Source organism: Antedon bifida, chromosome 7, assembly GCF_963402885.1.
Source record: "Antedon bifida chromosome 7, ecAntBifi1.1, whole genome shotgun sequence".
NCBI classification, from domain to species: domain Eukaryota; kingdom Metazoa; phylum Echinodermata; class Crinoidea; order Comatulida; family Antedonidae; genus Antedon; species Antedon bifida.
In genome coordinates this window covers 10497091-10511532 of record NC_136232.1, presented here as the reverse complement: position 1 = coordinate 10511532, position 14442 = coordinate 10497091, and the positions used below count along the sequence as shown (strand labels likewise).

Genomic DNA, 14442 nt, shown 5'->3' with positions numbered 1-14442 from the left:
TTTTGAATTTAAACCAGGGTATATCCAGCAGATTAGTTTAGGGGTAGCTTGACCCTTGACCTGTTACCAAAATGTTGTGCGGAGGTGGGCTTATACCAGAGTCGGTGTAGAGTCCTAATTATGTTTAAAATTCTACTTTCGAAAACAAAGTAATTCAATCGTTGCTATAAACTTTTATAGTGTTACAATTTATTTTTTAAATTAGAGTTTTGTTTTTCTCAGATTTTCAATGTATATTTGTTTTCTTTATGTTTATATTCTTTTATTAAAATACAATATTAAAGATAATAAAACAAAATTCTAAACTACTTCTAGAGTGTTTCTGTTGAATTCACTGCAATCAATTCATTTAATTACACCATAAGGCTGTCCACACTATAAAACTAGTGTGATGTACCTAAATATGGTAGTGATGTGCTTAAATATGGTAGTGATATGACATCTTCATGTCCATATTTGGGCACATCACAAATTTTTTGTCACATAAACTTGATAGTGTTGACTTAACAAATCAATTAGGCACATATTGCATATCTACCGATACTTGACAAAATTAAAATACCCGCTGCTGGTGTTAGTAAGGAAAAGACAATATGTGGAAGTATTTTGTTTTTTCTGGCCTACTGTAATACAAAAACAACGAATCCAATCTATTTACATATGTTTTATTTACATGTTGTATGAAATTTTCAACAGTTTCACAAAATATAAATACTTTGAGGCAGTGGTTGAACAAAGATTCAGTTTGTAGTTGAGACACCAGCTACAGCTGACTAAGTACTGTCTTATTAATAAACTAGATTCTTCTCACAACTCAACTTTGTATAAACACAAACCTATTGAGCTAAACTATGCACTACATAACATAATTCCCATATCTAATATACTTAAAGATGTATTGTCGCCCTAAAACATAAAAAATCAGATTTTGAATAGGCCATTTTGCAGTTTTAATAGTCAGTTATTCATTTCTGTAGAAAAAAAAATATTTCACTTATAAAAAGACAAAAGAAATGATTAAATTTAACCAAAAAAACATTTTAAATAAAATTTTCTTCATGGACATTTTTTTTCTTTTCGATCCAGTTTTTGGTCAAAAAGGCAGAACTATTATTTGGCATTAAAATGGCAAATTAAAAAAAATGTTAAAAATGATTTGTTTAGGGGGACAATATATCTTTAAAGAGTTGAGATAGAATAGTATTTATACAGCCATTGCCATTGCGATCTTTGGATGGCATTTGTAGCCTTGAATCTCAAAGTCTGCAAATGTGAAGTCATCGATATTCTCAACTGCTCTTTTAATTACCAATTTTGGGAATGGTTTTGGTTCCCGTTGCAACTGAAAAAAAGGGAAAACAAAAACATTATAGTTTTATTTTATAAAAACAAAATGTATGTTAAAAATTATATCATAAAATAAAATTGGCATATAAAATAAACGGCAATTACCTGTATCTTAAGCGGCTCAACATGATTGCTGTAAACATGAGCATCTCCAATTGTGTGCACAAAGTCTCCAGGTTTTAACTTGGTCACATGGGCTATCATGTACGTTAATAGGGAATAGCTGGCAATGTTGAAAGGTACACCTAACCCCTATAAAAGAGAAGGTGATTATAGATAAGAGGTGTACAAGAATTAAGTTTCTGTATAGTTTCTGAACATTAATACAAAGTATCTAAAAGTTTGGTGTGAAAAAACAACAGACTTACCATGTCACCAGATCGTTGATAGAGTTGGCATGACAACTCCCCATTAGACACATAAAACTGTACAAAGGCGTGACATGGAGGAAGGGCCATCTTGGGAAGATCTACAAAATGAATGGAAGAAATTTCAGATAAAACACACTCTACCCAAAAAAGTTTATGTAATTAAATGTTGTAACAAGTGCCTCTATATATTTATAAACATTCAATATAAATTTAAAGTGTTTTCTGAAAAGGTAAGAAAATGACAACAAAAAAGAAATGATCATGCAAAGAGGATTTTAATACATTTGGAATACAGTATATTGTATAAATTATTTATATAATAAATAATAAATTATATGAAATACAAAGTATATGATATGACATAGACATAACATAGATGAAGTGTTTACTATGTGAAATCAAGAGTGGCCAAGCGTGAAATTTAAATAAATAATATCAGAATTACTATTTTTATGTCTTTGGCCTAGGCTATAGCTTTCATTATAATATTGCAATTGCTTTATTATATAAACTTGGCACCTCATGAAAATAGGGGTCAGGGGTCATTATCCATTGACCACTTACCTTACATTAAACTGCAAGCAGTGAAAAAAAGTAAAATTATTTTAGTTTAATTAAAGATAATATAAAATAACTATTTTATAATTTTTTGGATAAATAATGGATTTACAACATATTGTTGATACTAGATAACATCTTTCAATCAAAATCAGTTTATTATTGATAAGGATTAATGCATACATCATACATATTGTCACCATGGAAACAATTAACTCCACAGAATTTATACTTGAAATGTCTTAAAATACATTTGCCAAACAAACAAAAGCACATACCTGTTGGGTTCCAAGCAGACATAATTATTCTGCGATCATTTGGATTTTCTTTGATTGTTTTAATGACCTCTGCTAATTGGTCAACTCCTTGACCTGTATAGTCTGCATGCATGTTAGTGTACTTAGCGCCAAAATGTCTCCACTGGAAACCATAAACTGGCCCTAAATCACCTAAAATGAAGATAATTTGTTATAAAATTTGAGGGTATGTTTTATGTGAAACTAGATTCAAAGAAGGTCCTGTTCTGTGCTTAAAGATTTCAGAAACTTAGCCAGAATCGACTACATTTCTTGGACCTTCAAGCTATGCTAGCTAAAACGATCCCTGCTTACTAGGAAATTGTTTCTACCTACCAACTTCACGGTGTGGTAAACCTCTTTGATCAAGAAATTCTCTAGAGCCATTAGCATCCCAAATGTGGATGTTCTTTTCTCGTAGTTCATTTCCATTTGTAGAGCCTTTGACAAACCAGAGCAGTTCTTCTGCAACAGCTCTCCAAAACACACGCTTTGTTGTTAGCAGTGGAAATTGATCTATAAAAAAAACAATCATTAATTCAAATCTGTTTCAAATTTAACATTTTGAGATAATATTTATTTTCAACTTGGGTTGTTAAATTACCTCTCAATGAGTACCGACTCTGTGTACCAAATATGCTTATGGTACCGGTACCGGTTCTGTCTCCTTTGAGCTGACCAGTTTTGATAATACGGTCAATCAATTCAAGATACTGCATTTCCTCGTGTCTCGGTTCACCATGGTTACCAGGAGCGTCGATGTTCATCTTCTCCTCGCCTCCGTTTATTTCTGTATTTGACGTCTTTTCAGCATTTTCTAAATCTTCATTATCATCCGTCTTCATCTTTTTTATTGCTATTTCAAGTCCTTGTTGGTCAACACTTGATGATACATCTGTCCTCTTTTCAGGAGATTTTAATTTGTGGTTTTGTTCGTTTAATTTTGACGGTGATACTTCTTCCAAAACAGACATCTTGGTATTTCAACTTGGAAACAAACTAACATTAAAACAATCAAAAACTATAATAATAATAATTATATTATTAATTCAATAGTTAAATTAAATATATTTTAAATGTTATTTAAATTCACACATAATAAAGGTCTTACTTTAATTATAATTTTAAATTTTCTGTATCCATCACTGCATGCAGCTGATCTCACACACTCTCTCCCCACACTACATGTACTCTAATCTATTTTTTTATAATTATATACCTTACTTACTTTTTTCAACTCATTTTGCATCATCATTGACAGCAGCAAAATGAGTATAATTAACTGACATACTATGTAATAATAATGTACTAAACCAATTTGGTAAAATAAGTCTAATTCGGTAAATATGACAATTAATACTTACTAATGTACAACAACAACAACATACACCAAAACCACCACACAATTAATATTTCGCGCGTTTTTGGTCGATTGGTTGCCATATCCCGCGTCGTGTGGTTTGAGCGAAAACCTTTGAGGGCGTTTTTCAAAAATTTTCTAAAACGGCTGGCAGAAAAAGACTAGAGGCTAGCCATGTTTCTCGCTCTTTTCGATCTTCGGGCTTGCACGGTAACCTCGTGAAAAAAGTAAGTGTTTTTATTCACATATTTATAGGGTTATTTCTAATAAATTCAGATACATTTTGAGTTCTATTAAATCTAATGTATTGTAATTAATTGCTCATTTACTTTATAGAAATGACTACCCCCCGGCAGCCACAACAATCCGTTCAAGTGTTCGGTCGTAAGGTAAGAAGAAATGTTGGATGAGTCGAGCTGGGCCTACAACTGGTCCACTGGTTGGCGACGCGGCCTGCTGCATGTGGCAGGAGAGATGCATCCATTCTTGCTTTGATGGAGTGCCAGTAAGGGTGGTTTGAGCGATTGGGATTGTGTATTTTATGGGTCGTTCGTGTTATTTAACGTACAATTACATGTTTTTACAGATGTTAAATTGAAATAAACCAAATTATCTAAATAATAATTCTCTATTTTTGCCATCATCCATCCTATTTAATATCAATATCAGTGTGTTGGACAGGAGGCCTACATAAAATAAATCTTAGTAATAACATGCAAATGTTTCTGCTATCTAGGGGCCTACACAAATTCAATCAATTTACTTACTTAGAATACAATGACAATGTAGCTCCTTCGATAATGTGTAAATGATGTTACTCACGATGGTCTTCATAAACTAATAATGATGATACTTTTGTTTTATACTGATGCACATAATTATCCTGTGATTTATTTTTTTATCATACTTTATTGGACCAACAAAAAGAATCGTCAACATCACACAAGCAGTATACTAAATAAATGTAAATACCTGTAATAATAAATTATTTTATTTCAATAGAAAACTGCAACCGCAGTTGCCCATTGTAAGAGGGGAAATGGAATGGTGAAAGTCAATGGAAGACCATTAGATCTTGTTGAGCCAGCTGCCCTCAGGTTCAAGGTAAGGCTATCACCAACCCTCACCATCCTTTACAGGTTGATTCCATCAAGTCTAAACTACAATTAAACTCTTTAATAGGGATACCGAGAGCTGACTCCATTTTCATTACCACGATTAAACAGCGCGCACGTTACTATGCGCGCAATGTCATTGACGCAGTGTTTTTTTACTTTGGTAAACACTTTTTATTAGGTAATTATTCTGAAAATAAATTAATTACGAAAATATCCTTTTGAGTAAATATTTATTTACCTATTAATCTATAAGATAAAGTATTATTTATTTCCATTTCATTCAACCAAAAATGTGAATATAGTGGTTAAAAGATCGTTATCGCCTAGCGCGTATAGACTTTGTTTACTACGAAACCCTCGGAAGGCTCAATGACCTACCATTTTCAACCTTATTTTTGTAGTTGAGCCTCTTATGACCTCAAAATGTTTTTTATTCCTACACCAAGATAATATAGTTCCACATACCATGTGCTTGTTACTAAGAAAAATATTAATTTTAAGTGCTAAAAAAACAGTTTTATCCCGATATGAGGCCTTTATGATTCGAATATTTCATAGTAACAACCCATATACCATGAAAAATATCCGTTTTGTCCATTTTTAAAATAATTTTTGGAAAATTCCGAGAGGCTCAACTACAAAAACGCCATTTTGTGGTATGATGTCATTGCAAGCCAATCAAACCTCTGCATTCGACCGCTCCGCAGGTCTCACGGTTGAACGATTTTGGATTCTCGCCCTTTGATTGGTTGACGCGAATCAACACACAGCGGAATAATTTTCTCGCGAGTGCCGTGAAGTCACATGGTCTAAGGCCTGTCCAATTACACGTGAAAATAATGCATTGAAATTCTTCGAATGAAGTTAAATTAACACTTTTTTTTATATAATAAATAAGTAATATCATATTTTATTGAATTTTACAATGTTGATATACAAATTATATTACTTAAAACCATGATTTTATTTAATTATTTTTACGAAAAATGGCTAGTTCATACAATTGTCAATTGGCGCAATTTGTTTACATCGTTCGTGGCTAAAAACGATCATTTTCGACGATGTTTTAAACCCTATATTTCGAAAACTACAAGTCATATTTTCATAATTCTTTCTTTATTATAATATTGATACAAAATACTAACAGCCAATGTATAATTTGTTTGAAAAATATTAACTTTTAATTTTACATCGTTATCCCTATCTTTAATTATGCCAACTTGAGCCCTGTTTATCAAAACTCTTCAATCAATTTACTGATTAACAATTCTGGTCATCTATTGGTATGACATTTATGTAACATTTTAAAACATAAATTACCACAGTCATATAGAGTTAAAAAGGGGGAAGCACAATCACTACTTTAAAAATGTGGATAAATAACGTGCTTAAACAACACAGCACATTAATTTCTCATTATCTTGTTAAATGTTTATTTGCTTTGCCACTTTAGGTGCAGGAACCTCTACTTTTGTTGGGAGCTGAGCGATTCTCTGGTGTAGATATCCGAGTACGCGTTAAAGGTGGAGGAAGAATCGCGCAAATCTATGGTAAGACAACACTTTTATTTTCAGTTGATGGAAACAATTAATCATGTGTAAATGATGTTACTCACGATGGTCTTCATAAAGATGATGATGATACTTTTACTTTTTACTGATACACAACCATTCTTCAAATTGTGTTTTGCATCCGTGTTAAACAACAATTTTTAAAAATCAAATTTTTTTTTATCTTGCTTGTAGCTATTCGACAAGCTATCTCAAAGTCTCTCGTTGCATATTACCAAAAATGTAAGTAATTTTATAATTCTTAATGTTTGAGAAATGAGTAGTGGAGCTGTAGCTTGGTGGTTAACGTGCTTGCCTTCCAATCTCAAGGTCCAGGGTTCAATCCTGATTGACTCTTTCAACTCCACTCCCAAATAAGACTTAAGTTTAAAGTTTAAACCTGAGTTTATAAGCATGATAAATTATAAAATAGTTTATCCATCCTGTAATTGGCGAGTTTCTTGCTGTTGGATGCGTATGAAATTTTTTTTTCAATAGTGATGTCACTTTCTACCAAATTTCCAACCCCGCAACAAGCTTCTGATAATATTCATGTTCAAAACAGTTCAACTCAGCTTTTTTCTGTCATTTTCCTGGAATTGTTATTTAATCCAAATAAAGATGAGCCATTGAGATATGTCCGTGTTTGATTATATTGTTTATATATAATAACAATTATTATTTTCAAAACTATATATATATACATGATGTACTACAAACATATCAACATTTAATTATAATGTCAATATTTTTAAATGTTTGTGCTCATTTTTAGTTGATTTTCTACTTTATTGCAATTTATTTTTATAGATGTTGATGAGGCATCTAAGAAAGAGATCAAGGACATCCTAATCCAATACGACAGGTCCTTATTGGTCGCTGATCCACGTCGCTGTGAGCCTAAGAAGTTTGGCGGCCCAGGTGCTCGTGCACGCTACCAGAAGTCATACCGTTAAATTATATATGGCTATGTACATCATTGAATAGGCAAAAATGAATAAATAACGTTGAGAAAAGATGATTTTGTTGAATTTTTTTGTTGTATTTTAAATTAAAGTTTGATGGAAAAAAAATTACAGCTATGGTTGACCTTCCCAATAGCCTTTCATCCATCTCGTGAAACAGGATCTTCTGTCTGCAAAATACTGATCCGTCTAAGAGTAGAACTATACAAGCTTTTAGTTCTTGTTTTCTTTCCGATTGCGCCACCAGCAGGTGTCCTGATTTTTTTTCTTCCAGCTCAACTGTATAATATAAAAAAGGCAATCTAACAACATGATGTTCAGCTCCGGAGATCAATCCATTATCTGTGGATGGGTCTTGGCAAGTTCAGTGTCCTGTTGTTGCATTACCTTGGTATAACATGTGTCAAAATGCTTTTTACAAATATTAAGCCGAATCTCTGTCTAGAATCAACTTGGACGAGTCTCTCATTTCAAACAGGTAACTGTTATAATGGAGATATGAAGATATATTAAGCTAAACATTAATGTGAGATATAATAAGCAATTAACTCATGTATGTTATTTATATTATTTCTATTACTTATTTAGTAGTCATTTAGGTACACAGTGGCTTAAGCTGCTTTTCTGCTTTCCTGGCTGCTAGTGACTATACAATGATTATATATATTTTTTCATTGCGTCGTGTTTAATTTCTTTTTTTTTTGCCTGAATAAAACAATAATAACACCAACACATTAATGTGAGATAATTATTATTTTAATGCAATATAAAGTTTTAAACATGATTACAGCTACATACGAAAGATACAGAGGTGAATGTACAAAAACAAATTACTTCTCACTCTAGGCTCAGAAAATATAAGAAATACTAATTGGAAGATCTGTATTGAAAGTTGTCTACACTATCAAACTTTATGTGAAAAAAAGTGATGTGCCTATATATGGTCACCACTACCATATTTGGGTATATCACTACCATATTTGGGCACATCATACCTTTTTGTCAAACTAGTTTGATAGTGTAGACAGAGCTTAAGCAAAAAGTTCAATAACCCCTGGTTGTAACCACTAAGACTTTTTCAAATATCAAAAATAATGCAAGAACCCTAAAATTAATCACAAAAGTACATAAATATGAATAAAAGATACTTTATATTGTAATAACTGGCCAAAAGCAGTTTAGATCTGAAGGGGTAAACATAAGGCAGATTTTTAAGGCTAATTTTATTTGTAATTCATAGTAAAGGATCAAACATCGGGCAAACTTCATCGACCAATCATTTAAAAGCTTCTCAAGGTTTGAATAAAATAACCAGAAAAAAATCAAAAACAAGGTGCAAATACACTGTATATGTTGTCCTTTTTTAGATACCATAACCAATATAATACTTTATTAGACACTTTGTAGTAAATAGCTTAACAGATTTTTAAACAGAAATTTTAAACTGTATTTCCCAAAGACCACATTTTAATTATAATTTATAATACTAACAAATATCTTAAAAATACCATTTTATTTTTACAAAAGTTTATCATGAAAGTAGAGGATAAACATGTGTGTGTAAAGAAAGTACAGTATATGCATTCATCATATAACTAATATTACTGTTTTAAAAGCCCTTTACACAGTACAATATTAAATTGCAAACTAAATATAAATTGTTATATAAATTATAAACTTTGGATAAATTTATTGAGTTAACTATCAGTAAAATACAAATTGAAGCAAACATAATTGTTTTGTGATAAGTACGCTGAATATCATAAAAAGTGAATCATCTATAAAATTATTACTCTTTCAAAACATTTTTGAATACGAGTTTCTCTAAATTGATTTTCAAAAGCCTTTTAATCATTCCTAGGTGAAATTAGTGATGCATGACAATGAAATTAGTGATGCATGACAATGAAATCAGTGATGCATGACAATGAAATCAGTGATGCATGTCAGTAAAACCTTGATATCAACATTTGCCGTCCTAAAAGGTAAGCCATGCTACGAGGTTTTCCATGACACATACATTCAGTAGAGTTTGGCTGTTTTTCTCAGATCACTTAATATATTTTTTCACAAGTTCTTTTAATTTATCATTCTCAGCACATTCTAAGAGAGTTTCTCCACTGGGTGCTTTTTCATTTGTATTTGCTCCCTAGAAAAAAAAATTAAAGATTCAGATTTAATTTTAAAGCAATATTGGTTATGGTAACATCAAAATAAATGTTTGAAATTGAGATTATGTAGTTTGGGTCTAGTTACTGTATCCATAATATTGTTTATCTTAGTAGTGGTATATTATATAGATATTTTTCTTGCCCTTGGTCAAATTGAACATTCCCCACAAAACTTTGTGAACAAAAGTGGGTGGTGAATGTGTTACCAACCAAACACCTTGTAATCATCTAATGATGAATCTCTTATGCACTTGTCAATTGAATAACCTACTATACGACCCTCGGCGAAGGTGCGTCATGGATGCGCCATTTACAAATAATTATAATGCAGGAGTGTGTAAAAAAATCTGGTATGTCACATCAATGAACACTGATGTGTCGATGTCCGTCACTATGGTCACAATGCGTCAAAATGGGTGTGTTATGGTGACCTAAAGATAAGTAAATTTTTTCACTCAGGGGTGCATTATGGTATTCATAAGGTATGACGCACCTCTCCCGGGGGTCATACAATTGACAAGGGCATTATTATTATCTAGGGACCACATTTGAAATAAGTTGCTTTTTGTACTTTTCTGTGTTTTTATCCTTGATTGATCCTCTTGATCATCAGAATGAATAAATAAAAAAATAAATATTCACATCCTAAACTTACATTATCTAACAGATATTTAACACATTCATAATGGTTTTCATAGATGGCGGCTAGGACTGCAGTCATTCCCAATTTATCTTTTTTCTGTGAAAATGAAAACAGTTTTTATTAACTTCAATTAATTTAAATTGTTGTGCTCAACAATTTCACTTTTTTGTTAAGTAACATTTATTAATTATTTATAATTAGTAGCAAACATATATGGTAATTCCTCTCATTTGATTCTTTGTGCAAAGTTCACTACATACATTTCATCATTATTAATTGTTACAGGATAGCTGATAAAGAGTGATATCCAAGTTATTAAGAAACAACGCGATCAAAGCCGAAATGCTTACATTTAATAATAGGGAGTTTTCGATTTGTAATGACCGATGACCAACCTAGGTCAGGTCAATGTGTCGGTCGTTGCCTGGACCTACAAACCATTAAAACCTGTGTTGAGGTGCGGAGTGAGGTCACTTGTCCCAATATCTCTGCATGCCAGACCAATTGTCATGCATGTGCAATGAATATTAACATGATGTAAATAGTTCCTAGGTCCTAATAATTTGTAGCAAATCAAAGCTTTTGATTAATATTTTTAAATGATCTTATTAAAGCTGCACATACAGCATACTGAAAAAATTTGCAAATTAACCATGGAAAAAATATAAAATCATCGCTTTATTATTGGCTTTGTTTTGATAAAAAGCACTTAAGCTGTCTGTTTGTTAAATCATGGAGGAAATGATGGAGAATAAATATTCTATATATTTCCTCCATGGTTAAAGATTGTAGGATGGATAGTTAGTTTATACATACATTAATGTCTGCACCTTTCCCTACAAGGAATTTGATGACATCTAGCTGACCATAATCAGCCGCAATGTGTAGAGGTGGTCGCTGTCCAATGAAAGCATTGATATCAAAACCAGCCTGAGAAGAAAAAAAAACATGAAATTAAAACATGGGCCTAACTAATAACTTTATAAGTAATGAAAGCATTTTAAATTTTATTTTGGATCAGGTGCCGTTTTCGGCCACCTCGACTTATATGGACTATACCATTATTATGATAGGGGTGTGGTGTATTATGTTTTATGTAGAGAAGGGTGTCTATTGAATGGGAAGACAATACAATTGTTCTGTTATGTAACCTACAGTACAAGGAACAATACAGAACATCAAAAACTAGCAATGCATGTACTTTTTATAAGGCATGTTATTATTAGGTACTGTGTTAGGAAATGCCAAGATTTTGTAACAATATTACTATATTAACTAAAGATATTTTAAATAAAACAAATTTTATAGACAAATTTAAAATTTTATAGACAAATTTAATGAAGAACCATCTACTATTACTAACTGGAAAAGCCATTTAGGAAAAATAATAAACAAGTTGATCATAACGAGTGGTTTTTAAAGGCCCAATGCAAAACGAAATTCCATGCAAAACAACGTTAACGGAATATACTATGTATAAAGGAACTCCAAACCTTGAACAATATTTGTTAGATAAAACTAATTTTAAGAGTATCAATTTAAAATTACGTACGAAAAAGAAACAGTAAACCATTTTTTATTTAAATGTCCTTCATTAAACTCTGTTAGAAAATAATTAAGTCTGTACTGGGATAATTTTAATTGTGGATCTCAGGAATTAAAACACCACTTTATGCTAGACAATTTATTCACTGAAAATGAAACATTAGGAAAAATCTTTGATTTTTATTGTAAATAATATTTAATGAAAGCATGGGTTACTAGATCTACAATGTTATCAGCATTACCTCTCTCAACTAATTGATTAATATAGTAAACAAGCTACAGACATCTCTATAAGGATGTATCTGTAAGTTTTATTTATTTATTAGGCCTATCCTGTATTTTTGTTGTTCTGTTTTTATTTTTGTAGTTATATATATTGTACAATTTACATATTATGTATTTTCATACAGATCTAATTAATTAATTAGTTTATATTTTGTTTTGCTGTTATGTATTAGTATTTAGAACTTTGTGGCTTATGTTATTTGTAATTTTGTCTGTAAATTGGATGCACCATTAACTGATAAATGTGTGACACCGATATAAAGGTGATTCCTATGAATAAATAAATAAAAACTATATAAGTAGGTATACTTACTTATTATATATAAAAACTAAACTAAACACTACAGTATAATTAAAAGTAAAGCATATTAAATACTAGGCCTATTCCTATCTGGATTTAAACACTTTAAATTTGAGTACAATCGGATTCGAAATTAGAAAATCTTAAATACTACAATACAATCGGAATTTAAACATCCTAAATACTACATTACAATCGGTTAAATTACCTAAACTCTATAATGTTGTGATAGATGTAAAAGAATGTTGGCAAATGCATTCTAATCGGCCCAATCCTATCGGTAGATAAATCATATTTTTTATTTTCTTGAACTAAACATAAATAAAACGAAAGAAATAAGGATTGATTTTCGAAAACATAATTGGTCTGACCATGGAGAAATAATTAATTATTCCTAACTTATTTCTCCATGGTCTGATCGTATACATTAATTAAAGTAAAGGAAGTAGAGATTGTTAACAATTATAAGTATCTGGCAGTAGTGTTTGACTAAAGCTTAAATGGGTGGACATGTTGATCGTAGTTATGAAGTTGCTGACGTACTGCTTGAGGAAACTCGGTTCTTTGGGGTAAAGCAGGATATTTGTACTATAGAATGTTTATGTTTTACTAATCAGTGATGTTCTATTTGGGCATGTTGTATATTGGGCTAGGAATATCAGTAAGGGAATGTAAGGGGGATAAAGACCGAATTGAGAAGGTGCTGGGTAGAGCGTGGAAAGTAATTGGTTTGTCTATGCAAATGCTTGACTCGTTCTACAGCGAACGGCTTGCCGATGTATTCCATGCTATATTGGAAGACACCAATCATCCTCTTCATGGCGACATTATCAGCTCCGTTTTGCATTCGCTATTATAACGTTTTGATGCAAACGTTGTTCAATTAGAACATGTATTTCTACACAGAAACGTTTAAAAACGTGTTTAAAACGTTTTAGAAAAACCAAACCTAAAAACACGCAATGTCAAAATGCTGTGTTTTCTGGGAACAAAATGGTACAGATTCATTGACAAAATTATAATGTTTATTTGTTTTACTGATTACCTAATAATCAGTATGTGATAGATCTTATTAAGTGTACTACTGTCATCTTTATGAAATGTACTACTGTGTTATCGTTAGGTAAATTATATTTTTTATTTGTAACTGGAATAAAAACTTTCTTTATATACTTTCTGTATCTATAAATCTGTAAAAATTATATAGAAATAAAGAGCCATAATATACTGCATTAACTTGAAAACTGAAATTAATTCTACAGCATGCAGGGCGTAGTTGTTTTCCCTTTGTTGCTGAAACATAATGCACAAACAAAAGAACAAAAGCAGCAGTATTTTAACACATTAACACACTCAATTAATAAATGGGACACCCCTATTTTCCCATCTTTTTATAATGGTATAGTCCATACAAGTCGAGGTGGCCGAAAACGGCACCTGATCCTTTATTTTTTTTTTAATATTTTTCCTTTCCTTCGTGCTTTCAGCATAAATACAGAATTATTAGAGGCTTGGTAACACAAACGTGTCTAGGCCTCTACTTACCTAGGCTAGGCCCCTGGGCCTACTAGAGATACAGATTACATCGGGCTTGTTGGCTGGGCCGGCCGCCGGGAGCGAGCACGTTATTGCCTATCGTTTAAATTCAAAGAAAGAAATGTTTATACTTACCACGCTAACCGAACTTTCTAAGTTCTCTATATCACCGTTTTGACAGCTCCATCTAACTTGATCAGCCATGTTTATAAACGTGTATTAAATTTGATTTCAGTGAGCAAATAAGAACAATACTGTTGTATTTTTCCTTCTTATTTAATGGTTTTAAATAGTTTATTCTAGGCCTAGGCCTAACTCGTTTCCAAAATCTTTTCCGTAAATACGGAAGTAGAGTGTGGACTGTGTGTGGTGGTTGGTTCTTCCTTCAGTGAAAAT

The 14442-nt window shown here is 31.7% G+C and overlaps 3 protein-coding genes across 4 annotated transcripts in view; 1 reads left to right on the top strand and 2 right to left on the bottom strand.

The window, feature by feature from the left end:
* Nucleotides 1–649: 649 nt before the first annotated feature.
* On the bottom strand, nt 650–4026 carry LOC144847492 (thymidylate synthase-like). Its single transcript, XM_078703887.1, has 8 exons — nt 3937–4026; nt 3177–3571; nt 2909–3088; nt 2555–2725; nt 1716–1816; nt 1453–1599; nt 1197–1342; nt 650–900 (listed from the first exon to the last, which is right to left on the bottom strand). Exons 2-7 carry the CDS (start codon nt 3544–3546, stop codon nt 1205–1207), a joined length of 1107 nt encoding a protein of 368 aa, XP_078560013.1. The 5' UTR covers nt 3547–3571; nt 3937–4026; the 3' UTR covers nt 650–900; nt 1197–1204.
* A 37-nt stretch (nt 4027–4063) lies between these two features.
* LOC144847510 (small ribosomal subunit protein uS9) overlaps nt 4064–14442 on the top strand; it is a 58159-nt gene continuing 47780 nt past the window's right edge. The window contains exons 1-6 of one of the 2 annotated variants that reach the window (XM_078703912.1): nt 4064–4159; nt 4269–4321; nt 4935–5036; nt 6504–6600; nt 6796–6843; nt 7411–7584. In XM_078703912.1, coding sequence (XP_078560038.1) covers nt 4271–4321; nt 4935–5036; nt 6504–6600; nt 6796–6843; nt 7411–7556 — 444 coding nt within the window. In that variant the 5' untranslated portion in view covers nt 4064–4159; nt 4269–4270 and the 3' untranslated portion in view covers nt 7557–7584. Of the gene's footprint in view, nt 4160–4268; nt 4322–4934; nt 5037–6503; nt 6601–6795; nt 6844–7410; nt 7620–14442 lie in introns of those variants that run through there. The other variant, XM_078703911.1, reaches the window with a different exon arrangement.
* LOC144847851 (myotrophin homolog) lies at nt 8306–14410 on the bottom strand. Its single transcript, XM_078704385.1, has 4 exons — nt 14182–14410; nt 11196–11309; nt 10392–10475; nt 8306–9714 (listed from the first exon to the last, which is right to left on the bottom strand). Exons 1-4 carry the CDS (start codon nt 14248–14250, stop codon nt 9616–9618), a joined length of 366 nt encoding a protein of 121 aa, XP_078560511.1. The 5' UTR covers nt 14251–14410; the 3' UTR covers nt 8306–9615.

Coding starts and splice junctions, on each gene's coding strand:
- LOC144847492 (XM_078703887.1), bottom strand. CDS start 3,546: ATGTCTGTTTTGGAAGAAGTATCACCGTCAAAATTAAACGAACAAAAC. Junction 2,726..2,908: donor TTTACCACACCGTGAAGTTG/GTAGGTAGAAAC, acceptor TCTTCATTTTAG/GTGATTTAGGGCCAGTTTAT. Junction 1,817..2,554: donor GTCTGCTTGGAACCCAACAG/GTATGTGCTTTT, acceptor TTCATTTTGTAG/ATCTTCCCAAGATGGCCCTT.
- LOC144847851 (XM_078704385.1), bottom strand. CDS start 14,250: ATGGCTGATCAAGTTAGATGGAGCTGTCAAAACGGTGATATAGAGAAC. Junction 11,310..14,181: donor TAGAAAGTTCGGTTAGCGTG/GTAAGTATAAAC, acceptor TTTTCTTCTCAG/GCTGGTTTTGATATCAATGC. Junction 9,715..10,391: donor TTAAATATCTGTTAGATAAT/GTAAGTTTAGGA, acceptor TTTTTTTTCTAG/GGAGCAAATACAAATGAAAA.